This window comes from Pollicipes pollicipes, unplaced genomic scaffold (assembly GCF_011947565.3).
Source record: "Pollicipes pollicipes isolate AB1234 unplaced genomic scaffold, Ppol_2.1 Scaffold_6686;HRSCAF=7923_pilon_pilon_pilon, whole genome shotgun sequence".
Taxonomy (NCBI): domain Eukaryota; kingdom Metazoa; phylum Arthropoda; class Thecostraca; order Pollicipedomorpha; family Pollicipedidae; genus Pollicipes; species Pollicipes pollicipes.
The window spans coordinates 28,030,544-28,046,098 of NW_023596921.1; the positions used below are offsets into that span (position 1 = coordinate 28,030,544).

At 55.8% G+C, this 15,555-nt stretch overlaps 2 protein-coding genes across 2 annotated transcripts in view; both read right to left on the minus strand.

Annotated features, from left to right (window-relative positions):
• LOC119108148 (transmembrane protein 117) overlaps positions 1-6,406 on the minus strand; it is a gene marked incomplete in the record, with an annotated part of 17,545 nt that extends 11,139 nt beyond the window's left edge. Inside the window, 2 exon segments of the mRNA XM_037231727.1 lie at positions 5,773-6,134; positions 6,324-6,406. Coding sequence (XP_037087622.1) covers positions 5,773-6,134; positions 6,324-6,406 — 445 coding nt within the window.
• A 5,286-nt stretch (positions 6,407-11,692) lies between these two features.
• LOC119108149 (A disintegrin and metalloproteinase with thrombospondin motifs adt-2) overlaps positions 11,693-15,555 on the minus strand; it is a gene marked incomplete at its 3' end in the record, with an annotated part of 40,502 nt that continues 36,639 nt past the window's right edge. Inside the window, exons 10-14 of the mRNA XM_037231728.1 lie at positions 15,144-15,297; positions 14,711-14,806; positions 13,488-13,605; positions 12,605-12,826; positions 11,693-12,210 (exon numbers count right to left, since the gene is read on the minus strand). Of these exons, the coding sequence (XP_037087623.1) occupies positions 11,693-12,210; positions 12,605-12,826; positions 13,488-13,605; positions 14,711-14,806; positions 15,144-15,297 (1,108 nt within the window). The remainder of the gene's footprint in view (positions 12,211-12,604; positions 12,827-13,487; positions 13,606-14,710; positions 14,807-15,143; positions 15,298-15,555) is intronic.

The following is a 15,555-nucleotide window of genomic DNA, read 5'->3' on the forward strand; positions in this document are numbered from 1 at the left end:
ATCGTAATGTTTTGGTCTAGACGTCGGAGCTCAACATCTAAATGCACTAGTACAGTTGTGAGAGGTGATCAAGGGTTGGTCATGGTTGTTTATATCCAACGAATGAAAAGTATCGTAAATAAACGGTCATTTGACGACAGAAGACAGAAGTAAGCTGTAGGCCTGACCAATCGCCATTAGCCTCAGGTAAGAAAACTAGCCGGAGCCCGGGTCCAACAATGGCTAGTAAGAGACGGTCGCGCGCAAACGAAAGTCCGAAGGCTTAAAACCACTTGTTCACTGGCTGCCCAGCCCCACGTCCACCAACTACCAACTTTGTGCAAGAGCCAGCCGCCGAGTGCCAGACTGCCATCGCTGGCTAGAATCTGGCCTGCACTCGAGTCCGTCCGAGTGTTTAGCATTCGACACGCCCCGGCGTCTCCATTCCAGAATCCGTATTGCCAGATTTAAATGTATAACGCCGTGCGTGTTATGGAGGCAATTCGCGACCTTGCCCTTCCATCTCGGCCAAGGCCGCTGCTGTTTGTCGCTGGTCTGTTCACAAGCGAAGAGTCGGTCTGCCGTCAACAAGCCGGCGTGGACTCCGTCTTTGAAGTACGCGATAAAAAAGCAGGAAACGCCTGTAGGGTATGGGACATGGGTGGGATAACGCTAACTGATCACTGCTTATGCGCATCTAGCAAAATCAGCCCCAGACAGTCAACCAGTCAAGCAGTCAGTCGGTTCCATATTGCATTTGAGTTCCAACTTTAGCAGCTACATTATGCTGAACCAATGCACAGGACCACGTGTTTTGTTCGCCGTTGCCTTCAGAACTACCTGATTCCACTGGACACACGGTCCGTGTTTCCGGGATGGTTTAAACCGCGTAACCAAGGGACTCCAAGAGTCAGTAAAGACGCCGACGCCCTCGCACACCGCATTGGTGTCACGGCATGGTGTTTCGGTCGTTACCACACGCCACCGCTTTTCCAATACTCTCCCTGAACGTCATTACGCACGATGGGCCTGCTCAGGGCAATACCGCGCCGCTTGATAGTCTCGGGCGTAACTGAACGGGGCCGATGCCCCCTCCACCTGATACGCCGCTGACTGGCGCACATCATCAATACCGACCGGTGGAGGAGAACAGGATCTGGCCGCCGCCTGACAGCTCGAGGAACAGGGTACTTATTGCCCGCCAGCCCTGGAAGGCCGTCGCCGCTCGCCGCCAACTGTGGCAACGCTGTGAGCCTGACTCGGGGAGCTTCGCTACCGCCCATTAAGCTCAGGAAGACCTTTTTCACATTCATTAGTGCAGGATAGCATGACTGCACCGCCTCCCGATACCCCCAGCACGACTGCGCCAGCGGGCGATAATCTCGGGCGGGACGTCAGCGGTGTAACAGTTCATCAGCGGAGACCAGCTGCCGTTGGGCTCTGTCGGAGCGACGTTCGAGTCCTCCGTTAGGCGGATCGAGACGGGCAATGGGCAGGGGGAAGGGTGCGGGCAGCATCGACGACTGCGCGCCCTCTGTCGTGGAGCGTCGCAGCCAAGCGCTTTTCGAAGTGTGGTCCGTTGAACTGGTTGTGCCTTTTTTACATTTGGGACTCTCGCGGAACTTCATCGGAGTCGGGTAGAATTGCATGGAAACACTGGGCGACAGCGGTATCGTTCAGATATTTTGTTAGGCGTTCTTGTACAACTCCGTGGAGCTTATTCCGAACATCAATTCAGCCTTTCCCTATCAGGCTCAGTTTTGTTTTAAGGAAAAAACGCCATCGATACATACGTTATATCGATAACGTTTCGAAAAGTATGCACTGCATAATGCAGTATGCACGCCAGCTCATAGGTACGCTTAACTCGATGACACCTGTGAAGATTGCGTTCCTCGTAACTGGAAGTCTTGTTCAAAGAATAAGCGTGCGTCTACTGGTAGCAATCCTTTCTCCTAGTGATCAGTTGGGCTCTCGGTGGACCTCCAGTGCCAGGGCCCTGTATACCCTGCAGTACAATGAGAGCGACAGGCGTGTCGGAGCGGTTGTGGTGACGCCGTGTGGCTGCATCAACGACCCTGACTTGTTTTGCTCTATATGTGGTCGTCGCACAAACAGTAGAAATGCAACATAACAGTATTCGCGGAGACGTTAAAAGCGATGGGCGCCTCCCATATGTTGTGCGACATGCTCGAATTCACTTTGCACGCGGTTTGCAGGAAAAAAGTAAGCATGACATTAACAGTTTCAATGGCGTGGAGGGAGCTCACGGACCACGCTTCAAATCACTTCTTCTGCATGATAAACGTAACGGACATTGGCGTCGTCGCAATTACATTATTTCTACAGGAATAATGCAATTGCGACAACGCCAACGCCAATGTCAAAAATTGTCAACCAATCCAATCTCAATCACACGCCCGATCAAGTAAATGTCGTATATATCACCCAGACTACGGCACAATCATCATCCCTCGCATATTTCGGTCTTAGGAGCACGGTCTGGCGGGGGAGGACGACAGGAACACCCCGCCGGACGCCTGATCAGATGTCTCTCTACCTATCCTCCAGCAGCCCAACCGCTCGTGCGGTTCGATACGTTGGTCGCACCGCCGCCGGCGCCGGCATAATATCCGGGCCCGACGCTGCGGCGCCAAATTGCCGCCGCCCAGCGGGGCCCTAAGCGGGCGCTCGAGGCCCGAGGGTCGGCGCCGCCCCGGCTCCCACCCTCATGCATGTCGGCCCGACCCTGGGGGACGATCAGCCCACCACGTTGGCCTCCGGTCTGACTATGGCCCCATCTGGCCGTTGACGTGCCGGCCCGGATTGCGACCCGGCGACCCGTGACATTTGCCGACGGCATCTGAGGTCGCGCGCGGCGGGATATATGTCTGAGGTGAGGCGGAGCCAGGACGCGCGCCTGGGACCGGGGCAAAGACGGCACGATATATTCGTGTAGGGAGGGGTCAGAGAGGAAGATCTATGTCCGAAACGGGCTCACAGACATATTGAGATATGCCGGGGCGAGGTCAGCAACAGAAGGAAGCACGTCTGGGACACGGGGAGCGACATAAAGAGACAGACAGAGAGACTGAAGCATGCTTGCGGCCGGGACATCAAAATAAGTATGTCTGAGCCCAGACAGACACGGGAGCAGGGACAGAGCAGGGACAGAGCAGGGACAGAGGCAGTGGGATCACGCCTGAGGCCAAGAGAGAGAGGGGGAAGTGGGATAAAGATCAGAGAGTGCGCTTTTTCAGGGACCTTCTACCCCGGCTTTGTCCCACATGCATAAGAATTTCCTCAGCTGTTGTCCCAGATACATATCCTAAATCTGCCCTAACTCCAGATATATTTCCGGTCTCCATCCGTGTCCCTATATTTTTCCTGGCATATTTCGTTCCGTTTCTCTCTCTCTCCTTCCTCTCCCCTCACTCTCTCCCTCCTCCCTCTGCCCCTCTCTCTCTCCCTCTCTGTCTGTCTGTCTGTCTCTGTCTGTCTGTCTGTCTGTCCGTCTGTCTGTCTGTCTGTCTGTCTGTCTGTCTGTCTGTCTGTCTGTCTGTCTGTCTGTCTGTCTGTCTGTCTGTCTGTCTGTCTGTCTGTCTGTCTGTCTGTCTGTCTCTCTCTCTCTCTCTCTCTCTCTCTCTCTCTCTGTCTCTCTCTCTCTCTCTCTCTCTCTCTCTCTCTCTCTCTCTCTCTCTCTCTCTCTCTCTCTCTCTCTCTCTCTCTCTCTCTCTCTCTCTCTCTCTCGCTCGCTCGCTGTCGTCGCTCGGGCACCTCGCCGGATTCCGGCAGAGTCCCCTGCAGCCATCCGACGCAGGCCCCGGACGTGGCAGGCTGAAGCCGGACGCGGGAGCGACCGCGGCGGAGCCAGCCGGACGGCTGCAGGCCGACACGGAGCAGGAAGGGATGGGAGATGCATCTGGCGCCGCACAAAGGTGCGGATGTGCTCGACAATGGACGCTGTCGGCGCCGTCTGTCGGGGGCTGGTATGAGTGCGGCCGCGTTCTGTTGTACTCAGTCATATTAGGCCGTCGGAGCCAAATAAAACGCTGCGCTGTGCGTGCTCTTGCTAGGTGTTTGGTGCCAGCAGACAGGGTGGACGTTGCGCGGTTCCTTCTTTTGTATAAACAAGGTCTTTTTGTCGTAGGACTGCGAGACGTGTGTCTTGATTTTCGACAGGTGGTGGAAAGACTAGATTTCGTTTTTGTTCAAGTGAGGATAATCAGCATGCTTTACAGGCGTGATATGGTGGTTGTATCGGAAATAACAAGGATTTCCGAGAGGGGAAAACAGGGTTATGTATATATATATATATATATATATATATATATATATATATATATACATATATACATATATATATATACAAACATATATATACACACATATATATATATATATATATATATATATATATATATATATATATATATATATATATATAGATAGATAGATAGATAGATAGATAGATAGATAGATAGATAGATAGATAGATAGATAGATAGATAGATAGATAGATAGATAGATAGATATATATATATATATATATATATATATATATATATATATATATATATATATATATATATATACATATATATGATTTGAGCAACACGACCATCACCTGACGACCGCGCACTTAGCACTTAAGAACTGATCTCTGCGCTTGGCTTAGCTGCGTCAGTATTGTCGTCGGACCCGCTCACTTACTCCCACCAGCACCGTCCTTTCCCACACTTACCCCCCCCCCCCCACCCACCCACCCTTACCTCTGCGCCTGGGGTGACCTCAGCAAAAAATCTGCCATTAATGTTTTTAATCACTTGCCTTTTCTGGCCTTCAATTTAAATAACCGTCACGTTCAGGAGAGTAAATTCGTTAAATGAGTGGGAGGAGGGAGCGGGGCTGAGGGGTGAATAGTAGCTATACCTCACTGCCGCCAAAATGTGACCCCAAAAGAGGATTTCTCTCCGATTTTGTCCCCCTTTCTTCTCAACGCTAAGGAAAGGGGCTGGAGCCACTTCACTCAACTAAATGAGGAACTTAGGCCTAGTCACGTTCACATCTTACTAGCTGCACTTTAAGTCCCTGGTTACACATTTTATTCATTGTAACATGAAGCCTTATTAATAGAAAGTCCTTCACCAATTAAAAAAGAAAGATGTTCCAAAATTAGGATAACGTCATTATGTTTGATTGCATGACGATGCAAGATGCCACATTTTGCTTGCGATCTTGTCTGCTTTTCCTGCTGTTGGCAATAATAGGGCAGACCTGCTCGTCACCCACTGTGTATTGAACCCAACGTGATGGAAAACTGGGGCTGACTTTGATTGGACACAGGTCAGAAGAATCTTAAGTGCTGCGAATGGACGCTATAAATCCCCCAAAATCTGGCTGGCTTTTTCTGAGTCAAACAAGATGCAAACAAGAATATCAACAGCGCTCTAGCAACCTATGCTAATAAAGTTTCGTCATTGCAGTAGTTGCCAGGTGCGCAACAGACTACATTGCCAATGAATATTACATCGCGTTCGTGGGAGGGGAACCCGTAGCTTTCCACACTTTCTTAATACCATAGATAGGACAGTGATAATAACCTTATTCCTTGGAGAAAAGCTGGGAGAACGGAGATATAGATGGCTTTATATTTCGATAGCACACCTTTATCAAAACAGTGGCAACCACTGTATTATGCATGTGAGCAACGTTCCTCGCAAATGCACTAAATAACTTAAAACAGCGATTAACACCACTATCGAGCGTACCAACAACCAACGTCACACTTACCGGCGTGGCTGTGCGACACGGGGTCCTCGGCGAACAGTAGAAAATTACAGAAGATCACAAAATAAGCCACGATGAGGCGAATGTACGGGTGCTGGAAGTAGTAGCGCAGGTCCTTGTCCATGTAGAGCGAATAGGAGGACAGGGCGTCCAGCGAGCCGCGCTCCTGTCGGCTCCGGAAGTGGTCTGCTTCCGCCGCGCCCGCCGCCTCCGCCTCGGGCGTGTAGAAGGTGCGTGACTCTTCCGTCACGTCACCGAAGCTGAGCCGCTTAACGCGCGTCTTGACGATGGCCGTGTCGGCGCCGGGCCCGCTGCCGGCGCGCGCCACCGTAACCGTCGTGTCCACCAGCTGGAGGCTGCCGGCGCTGCCAGCGCCCGGCCGGCGCCCGCTGCCGCGGCTGCCGCCGTCCTGCTCCTGGTTCAGCGACGAGCGCGTGCTCGCGTCGATGTAGGACATCTGCGGCGTGACGGCGCGCCAGAAGTTGTCGCCGGCTCCGGCGGCGGCGGCGGCGGGGGAGGCGGCAGGGGCTCCGGCGGCGGCGGCGGTGGCGGACGCTTCGCTGGCCGCCACCAAGCCGTCGATGACGCCCCGCAGCCGCTGCAGCGGAGCCGACGGCCCGGTCTCGGCCTCCATCATGGCCGCGCGACTGGCGGCGCGTCGACGCCGACGGCCGCCGCCGCCGCCGCCGCCGTGACGTCAGCCGGCCGCCATCGAGCGCCCGGTCGATGGCGGCCGGCTCTGTTGATTCGCGCGGCCGGCCCGGCGCGTGCTCCCGTGTCCGGAGAGCAGCGCCGGGCCTCCTCTCGCTCTCTCCGGGCAGACGCCGGCACGGGCGGAGTCCTGGGGCCGGAGGGTGAGCGGGTCTGGGGAGGGCCAGTGTACGGACGCTAGAAGAAGGGGGGGGGGGGATGGTGGTGTGTGACTTGGACTCTTGTCGGGTTTCTAGTCTGTCGGAGGTCCACATGAAACAAGATGTGGTCGGTACCCAGATGAAGCAGAACGACTACGTCCGTCGAACTTGACCCAATAAGACCGCATCTTCAGCCTTTTTGAAGAGTTTTATCAGACAGATCTAACAAGGCGGTGGTCCTGAGAACGCTAGTTAATACGGAACAAAAAACGTTGCTGCTGCAGGGATGATCATTGACCACATCAAGTGATCAATGGAATTACATGTAAGCTTATCACATGCTTGATGAGACGAATTGTCATCAGCTGCAAAATTATATGTAAGTGACGACATATTTTCCCCTTCATAAGGATGTGATAGTTATGTGTGTGATAGAGATGATAGAAGTCTATAATTGCCGACATGCGCTCGAAAGATTGTTTAACCAGACGAAATGAGCAGATTACAAACACTAAAGAGGGGCAGCATTTTCGACTGTTCGCTTGTTATTGCTGAAAACATACTGAGCAGAACTGATCTAACTGAACTCACTATCATTTCAGCATGCTTTGCATGGAACTGAAATGCACTTAACAGCACGCTGCATTGGCTGACTCATGTTGGCCCCAGCTCCCATTCGATAGAAAGATTAAATTTAAGCAACGCGATTTTGCTCACGCTACGTCTAATTTGCTTATGTTTAACTGCTCCAGCTGTGCGCCACGTAACGTAGGCACTCGAACAAAGGATAATCAGCTCATCTCTATGCGACTTGCAGGACGTTGAGATGCCGCCATTTTGGTGTCGCACCACTCAGCCTCATTGCCCCCAAAAATTATTTTAAAAATCATGTACGGTAGACAGTGTCCCAGTCCCTGGCTAGATCGGGAGCTGAACACACGCTGGAGGCAGTCACCAGCCCCCCCCCCCAGCCCCCCCCCCACCCACCGATCATCCGTGAGCGGGGGGGGGGGGGAGGAGGTCCGGGGGCCGTGGCGTGGGAAGCACTGCCCACGCCGGGACTTGGCGCTGCACCGTTAAGCCTCCATGCAAGCGGTGCCGTCTTACGTCACGTCTTTTGATCCTGACGTATTTATCGCCGCCGAAATTGAGCGTGCGGAATCCGGAGCCGGCGCGGATTGGTGAAGAGGGGGAGGGGGGGGGGGGGCTCCTCCACGGGCGCGCACGCTACCGGTGCGCTGAAGACGGGCCGACGCTGCGCCTGCTCGCATATTGCCTGGATGTGAGACCGTCGTCGCCGCGACTGCCAGGACTGTTTTGGGACGCGCGTGCGGCTGGGACGTGCTCACCTACCGTGCACCAGTTGTACGGCTTTCGTTCATTCCCACTGTGATGAGGAACTCAGGAGGCGCCTGTGATGTGGTTCAATGTTATCCTCAGTTTTACCCCGAATGAGTCGGATGGATGTCGTGCTTCGGACCATGGTCGCAGGCGTGCTTTTTGGGCGACGCGCGACACTCAGGGCAATGTGAAGATCCCTTTATCATATCGTTTCCCGTCGAGTCACATTTTATGGGCAGCAAGCACGCGAGTTAAACGATGCATGTCTACACGCCACCTCCATTGCCTCAGCTGAAATTCAACAGGGCCTGGTTCCGGGCCTCATCGAACATGGAGGGCGAGCTTTACGGGCTTATTCGGGCGCCAGCTAATGCTCGTGAGTCGTGAGAGCGTTGGAAGCTTCGTCCGAGATCCAGTCCTGGCTTTGATGCATGATTCGAAAGTTTCAGCGAAATGCGCAGTTTTTACCCCCCTTGGCGCGTACTCATGATACGCTGATGGTATTTCAGCTTGAGTCTAAGCTCATCTTAGTGCTGAATCCCAGCCGAAAACAGATTTGAGTATGTACAAACAAGTGTTCTTCCTGCTTCGTGCGCTCAACCCCATAGGTTTTCAGCTTAATTCGTTTCCGTTTGATGTTTGTGGGGCTGGATGAAAAAGACCACGCTCTCTTATCCTTAATGCTCTCAACAGCACCCTTACCAACTGAAACACAGCTAAAACTAAAGAACATTGCACTGCACGTATTGTTTTAATCTCATTTATTTCAGTTCAAGCAAATGCACTACAATACGGCGAACGAGAAGATGCATTTTAAACGCACAATTCAGCTATTCAATATGGCGAGCTTGGCAGACGTTCAGCCGCTCAGACCTTCTGAACCGACGCAGCATGCAGTAAGTCAGGAGCACCGACTGCTGCATCAAATGGTAACAAACGCATTCCATCGCAGGACGGTAACGGAGACCGATACGAACGAGTACATCCATCCCAGCGGCGTCGGCCCGGCCCGTGACGTCATTAAACCCGCAGCCTCACTGCGACGCAGGTGCGAGTCTGTCAGCCTGCACAGCCGTTGGACTGCACTGTGCGGTGCAGCCGTGGCTCTGTCAGCCTGCACAGCCGCTGGACTAAACTGTGCGGTGCAGCCGTGGCTCTGTCAGCCTGCACAGCCGCTGGACTGCACTGTGCGGTGCAGCTGTGGCTCTGTCAGCCTGCACAGCCCCTGGACTGCACTGTGCGGTGCAGCCGTGGCTCTGTCAGCCTGCACAGCCGTTGGACTGCACTGTGCGGTGCAGCCGTGGCTCTGTCAGCCTGCACAGTTGCTCGACTGCACTGTGCGGTGCAACCGTGGCTCTGTCAGCCTGCACAGCCGCTGGACTGCACTGTGCGGTGCAGCTGTGGCTCTGTCAGCCTGCACAGCCGCTGGACTGCACTGTGCGGTGCAGCCGTGGCTCTGTCAGCCTGCACAGCCGCTGGACTGCACTGTGCGGTGCAGCCGTGGCTCTGTCAGCCTGCACGGCCGCTGGACTGCACTGTGCGGTGCAGCTGTGGCTCTGTCAGCCTGCACAGTTGCTCGACTGCACTGTGCGGTGCAGCCGTGGCTCTGTCAGCCTGCACAGCCGCTGGACTGCACTGTGCGGTGCAGCCGTGGCTCTGTCAGCCTGCACAGCCGTTGGACTGCATTGTGCGGTGCAGCCGTGGCTCTGTCAGCCTGCACAGCCGCTGGACTGCACTGTGCGGGGCAGCCGTGGCTCTGTCAGCCTGCACAGCCGCTGGACTGCACTGTGCGGTGCAGCTGTGGCTCCGTCAGCCTGCACAGCCGCTGGACTGCACTGTGCGGTGCAGCCGTGGCTCTGTCAGCCTGCACAGCCGCTGGACTGCACTGTGCGGTGCAGCCGTGGCTCTGTCAGCCTGCACAGTCGCTGGACTGCACAGTGCAGTATGATGCCTCCTGTTTACTGCAGGGCCAGGCGAGTGGTCATCGATCGAGAATGCGTCACACAACGGTAGCGGTAACAGGCACAGGGGCGATATGTAGTTGGCATGGTTCTGAATACGGCGACGAACCCGTCAGTGCAGTCGATATGAGCCCGTCAGTTTGGCGGCAACATCACTTGATGTCGACGCTTACAATCACCAGCACGTCAAAGACGAGCATCAGAGGCTTCCATGGCAGGAGGCTTTTCAGCCATTAATATCTGCAGCTTTTAGGCACTGAACGGTGCCTTTTTTGCAATATCTTCACGCTGGAAACATCTTCTGCAGGCACCAGCACGCAAGTAGCCGGCAGTCTCCAAGGACTCCAGAGCACATCTCCCTTACTTTGATTGTTTCATTAAACGATCAAGAATCGACGTTTAACCCACCAATGGTGCATTCATTTGTCAATGCCTATCCACATCCACCCAAGCACCAAAAAACTAATCACAGGCAAGCGAGCGCATGACAGCTTCGAACTCGCAAAACCACTGACAATTCTCTGCAAAATCTATACTACGCCCCGCCGATACAGATCTGGCCACGGCTGCTAAAATACCCAGATCCCGTGTGCTGCGCACGTTGGCGCGTCTTTGTAGCTGCTCCCGCCCCTGAGATCCGAGGCAGGCCGGGGACCACGGTGGTCTGTGCGCCAGGTGCGCGCGTGCTCCCAGCTCCGGCTCCGCGCAAGCCAGGCTCCTTCCTCCCGGCTATCGATGCACACTGTGCGGGCGCCGAAATCTGCTCTGCGCCGCGCTCCAGCCCACTCCGACTCGGGCCTGCTCCCGTCTGGCGGGGCTCACAGCTGGAGAGTTCAGTCTCGTGCCCCCAAGCCGTGACCGGATTCCCGTTTGGCGTCGGCTGACCGCGTCTGGCGCCTGGCGATGACGGTCCTCATGTCCCGTTGTGATCCGGGACGGGCGGGAACAGAGATCCTCCGGGGCGTCATTGCCATGTAGTCCCATGCGCCTGCAAAGTTACAACAGATTCAGAGCTTTGACAAATTTGCTTCAAGGGCCTTGATCATATCAAGCGATTGGTGAGGTTTGCATCAGTTGCTCTGATCAGCCAGCTTTATGCAGCTCCCACTAGAGTATGACCAGCACTCGATGCTAATAAACGAGCATCTTACATGTTAATCCAAGGCTTCAAATCCATGGCAAATTTAACAGCCATTTTGTTTCGTTTGTAGTTTTACGTCTCGGACGTAACGCACGTCACAGATATTCCCTTCTCTGCGGCATCACCACCTACATCGTCTGCGCCTTCCGGGAAGGTCCAGCCGCTTACTCACCTCAGTCGCAAGAGCCGAGCAGCTGACACCAGAAGCCGGAGACGGCGCTGCCCAGGAGGCCACCGCCGCCCAGCTGTCCGGGCGGTAGGGTGGGCATGGTGGGCCGCACCAGCCAGCGGGTCGACTCGGTCGTATCCGGCCACCTGACGACACTGTCCTCGCTGCGCCCGCGCGCCGCCGAGCCCGTCTCCTCCGGCCAGCGCACGCGGCCGTCCGGCCATGCCGCCGCCTCGTCCAAGAGGCGGCCGCGCCGCCCGCCCGGCCAACGCGTGGACTTGATGGCGCGACCGGTCTGCACGCGCGACACCGACCAGTCGCCGGCCTGTGTCGGCCGCAGCGACGGGTCGTTGAAGAACCAGCGGCCTGACGCCGGGCCCTCCGTCGGCCGCGTGCCGTCCACGTTGAAGAACCACGTGGGCGGTGGCCGCTCAGTTCCCCGCGTCGGCTCGCTGTTAAGCAGCCAGCGGTCGCCCACCTGGCCGAGACCGTTGTTTGGTGGCCACGCGGTCGGCCGCGCCTCTGGCGCCCAAGCGGTCGGCTCCGGCCTCGGCGGGAAGCGCGTCGGCCTGGCGGGCCGCTGCTGCTGCCACCTATCCCCAGACTCTGCTTCGCTCGATGGCCGGTAGGTGGTGCGCGCGGGCTGGGAGGTGGTGCGGTCCGGCCGGCGCGTCGTCCTCTCGGGCTGGTATGTGGACCGGAAGAAGGGCGTGGTGGCGGTGGGCGGGGCACGCGTGGTCGTCACCCAGGCGGCGGCCGACGGAATGGCGCGTGCCTCCCGCGGCGGCAGCGGCGGGTCCGCCACCTTGGGCCGGCACTCGTGCCGCTGGCAGTAGAAGTCGCGCGAGCCGTCGTTGTGGCACCAGGTGCCGTCCGGGAAGTAGGCGTCCACCCCTCTGTCGTTGAGGTCCTGCCGTGGCGTGTACCAGGTGCCGCTGTTCAGGCGGCAATAGATGGAGCAGGCGCTCCATGGCTTATCTGGAGGGGATCACGGCGAAGTGAGCGGTCATATGTCAACAATCAAATGTCGACAATCACCAACGTTTCTGACGCCATGTTTGGCGTTAATGCAACATTACTTGCTAGCTATCTCCCTGCCATCTCACATACATCGTGATTGGCCTTGCTCTCGCGGCGAGGTAAACATAGCTTTAATAGAATTTGCATCCCAAGCAAGTCAACAATCATGTTCAAGCTGCAATCATGATCGCTGTCGAAGATTCGCCGTTTGAGTACTGGACGTCAGTGATGTCACTCAGCCACAGACTGTGACCTTATCATCGTTGCAAACGTATGACTGTTGGAATGCGGGGTAGGGGTGGTATATCCCAACCTCAAGCTGTGGTTCCGCTGACGGCCCCAGATAACTCACGGTCGGAGTGCGGCACCTGGGTGCCCTCGCCGTCCGCTCGCAGGTCCTTGACGATCTGACTGAACTCCCGACATTTCTGCGAAGCGTACTGCGTGACGCTCAGGCGGTAGCTGCAGAGCGCCTGGTCGTTGCAGAACTGCGTGTTGGTGGACGGACCTGGGCAGCGCTTCTCCGTGTTCAGTGGCTTCGGGTTGTCGCAGCGACGCTCTGAGATGGCAATGCCTGTCGGGGGAGTGATGGACGTAGGTGGCGCTGCGAAAGCTGAGGTGGCGTGGACTGACACTTCGTGACGGGCAATTGCAGTTGGCGCTGGCTAGATCATTGATGCAGTTGTCTGGTATGTGCGCGGCGGCGTCTATGGCTGGTGCCGCATGGACACGTGTCGAGGCTGTGACCAAACATGTGCGCGATTCGGCTAGGGAGGAATCCATTTCGAAACCGAGTCAAAGCAAATGGAGCATGCAGGCGGCTGACAGGCTTCGGCCCGACCATTTTGTGCGTCAGATGTTTTCGAAAGGGCAATAGTCAAATATTATTTTGCAAGCTATGTGAAGCAATACAAAATCTGATTCAGCTTTTTAGCCATTGGACCAGTGACTGACTTTGTGTAAAAAAGTTGACAAGTGAATTTAATCCTCATCTGATTTCGGCAAGAGCGGGACTGATCCCGAGTCAAATTTGATTCCACTGGAGTCAGGCAAAGACCGGCTGTGAGATCATATGACCCGTCCGGCACATCAGCAACTGCATTTCCCGACAAAGTTCCGGTTGTAGCCCTGATCGTGAGAAACACAGCGCAGAACCAGGTCCCAGTCACTATGCCCTACTTCCGGAACAGCATTTCGCCACCAGCGGGCGCTCGAAATCGTCAGGTGCTACTGACCGGTGGCCTTCTCAATGCAGCCTGAGGTGCACGCGGAGATGTTCCAGTCACTCCAGCCGCCCTGTATGATGGGCGGCGGCGGCGACGACCACGCTCTGCAGCTGCCGCTGACACACCACTGCGGCAGAGGGGGCGGCGGTGTCACGAACCAGAAGGATACGGTACTCGGCCCGCCGCCAACAATGCCACAGGGCCGACACCGACACTGATCCCTCCACCGATACTGCCACAGGGGTGAAACCATCACCGACCCCACCGCTGACACCGACACAAAGCTGACACCGACAATGACCCCACCGCCGACACTGACACAGGGCTGACGCTGGTACCGACTTGCCTCCGACACTGACACAGTACTGACACTGACATCGACCCCACCACCGACACTGACACAGGGCTGACATTTACACCGACCAAGCCTCTGACACTGACACAGGACTGATATCGACCCACCATCGACGCTGACACGGGAATGACACCGACACCAACCGCGGCCCCGACACCGATACAGGACTGACACCGACTCTGACTCCACCGCCGACACTGACACGGAACTGACACAGAACTGACACCGACACCGACACTGACGCAGGACTAACACCGACACCGATCCTGCCGCCGACACTGACACAGGGCTGGCACCGACACGAACCCCACTGCCGATACCGACACAGGGCTGACGTGTGTGTTTCCGGATCATGGCGAGCAGATATCGCGCGGCTCGTCACATTTTCAGTCAGGTGAAGGGCAAGGCGGACCACCTGCAGCCTAACTCGCGTGTCACGTGGGTTAAGCGGTGCAAGGAGGGCCTCAAAGGCGATTACAAAACTACCTTCAATCACCATTCTCGCTAATCGCAAAAACTGACGTTGTCAAGTACGGAGTCTGCGAACGCAGTACGACCCTGCTCACTCCGTCGCTTAACAACGGCAAATCAAAAGTCGCGCATGCCAGGAACCGAGCGCCGATTGTTTTGTCACAGGTAAGTGGGCGAGCTGAGAACGGCGCAGCTTACCTTGCATTCCTCCCAGACGAAAACCTGGCTTAGCAGCTGCCTTATGTAATCCATCCAGCATAAACGCCGCCCAAACGTAATGACACATTGTACACGTGTTTTGAGCGTCGCTGTCAGATCGGCCGTCTGAACAGCTGTCAAGACGTGGAGATGTATGCCGGTGGACAATGCCACCGCGCCACTTCCTTGCAAACGTCGCTGTACTCACCCTGTCCATCCCGCAAAACGTCCCCTCCAGAGCCGGGCCGGCGTAGTAGAAGCCGATCCGGTGCGGGGACTTGCACTTGACCCGCTCACAAACGTTCTGAGAACAGGGAGGGCTCCGTTGACGAGAAGGACGAGCGAAGGTGAGGGGCGATAATGTGACGCGCCATATATTTCACCCGATTTACAGCGGGTCTCATAACTTGCTGGGCACTCCTCGATGAGGGCACATGGGGCTGGCGGGCACCGCTCCTGCCCTGTGTACAGGTGCGGGCAACACGAGCAGCTTCGTTTCGTAGGAGCATCGCGTGCTGAGTGGCTGACCCCGCCGCGAGGCCACGGCACAACACCCGAGAGGCCCAACCGTGCTCGCGCGCGCGGCATGTGTGGCGCGCGAGCTGCGCGTTCGCCGCCGCGCAGCAGTGGACTGCGCTCACGTAAAGGTCGTCTGGGCTGAAGATTTCGGCATCCCTGTCCTTCAGCAGCAGCTGACACTGGTCGAAGGCGTCATACACTTGGCCAGGCATCTCGCGAAAGATCCGGTGGTTTTGGACGGCCTTCTTCCTCGGCAGGTCATTTAAGCAATTTTCACTGGAAGACAGGCCTGGTAAATGTATTGTACGAGCTTGTAACTCTCATTTTTAGGGGGATTTTTGAGGTATTGGTGACAGGTGATATGAAAATTTGTATTGTATGTAAGGGTCGTGTTGTATGACATGTGCACTATTCTGCATGAGTATGTTGACATCATTGTGCGTGCGTTATACCCATAAACCCTAGCAAACATCGGGTTTGTAGTAGGACGAGCAAGGTAGCTACTGGTGTGTCATCACGCTAACAGTGTCAAAA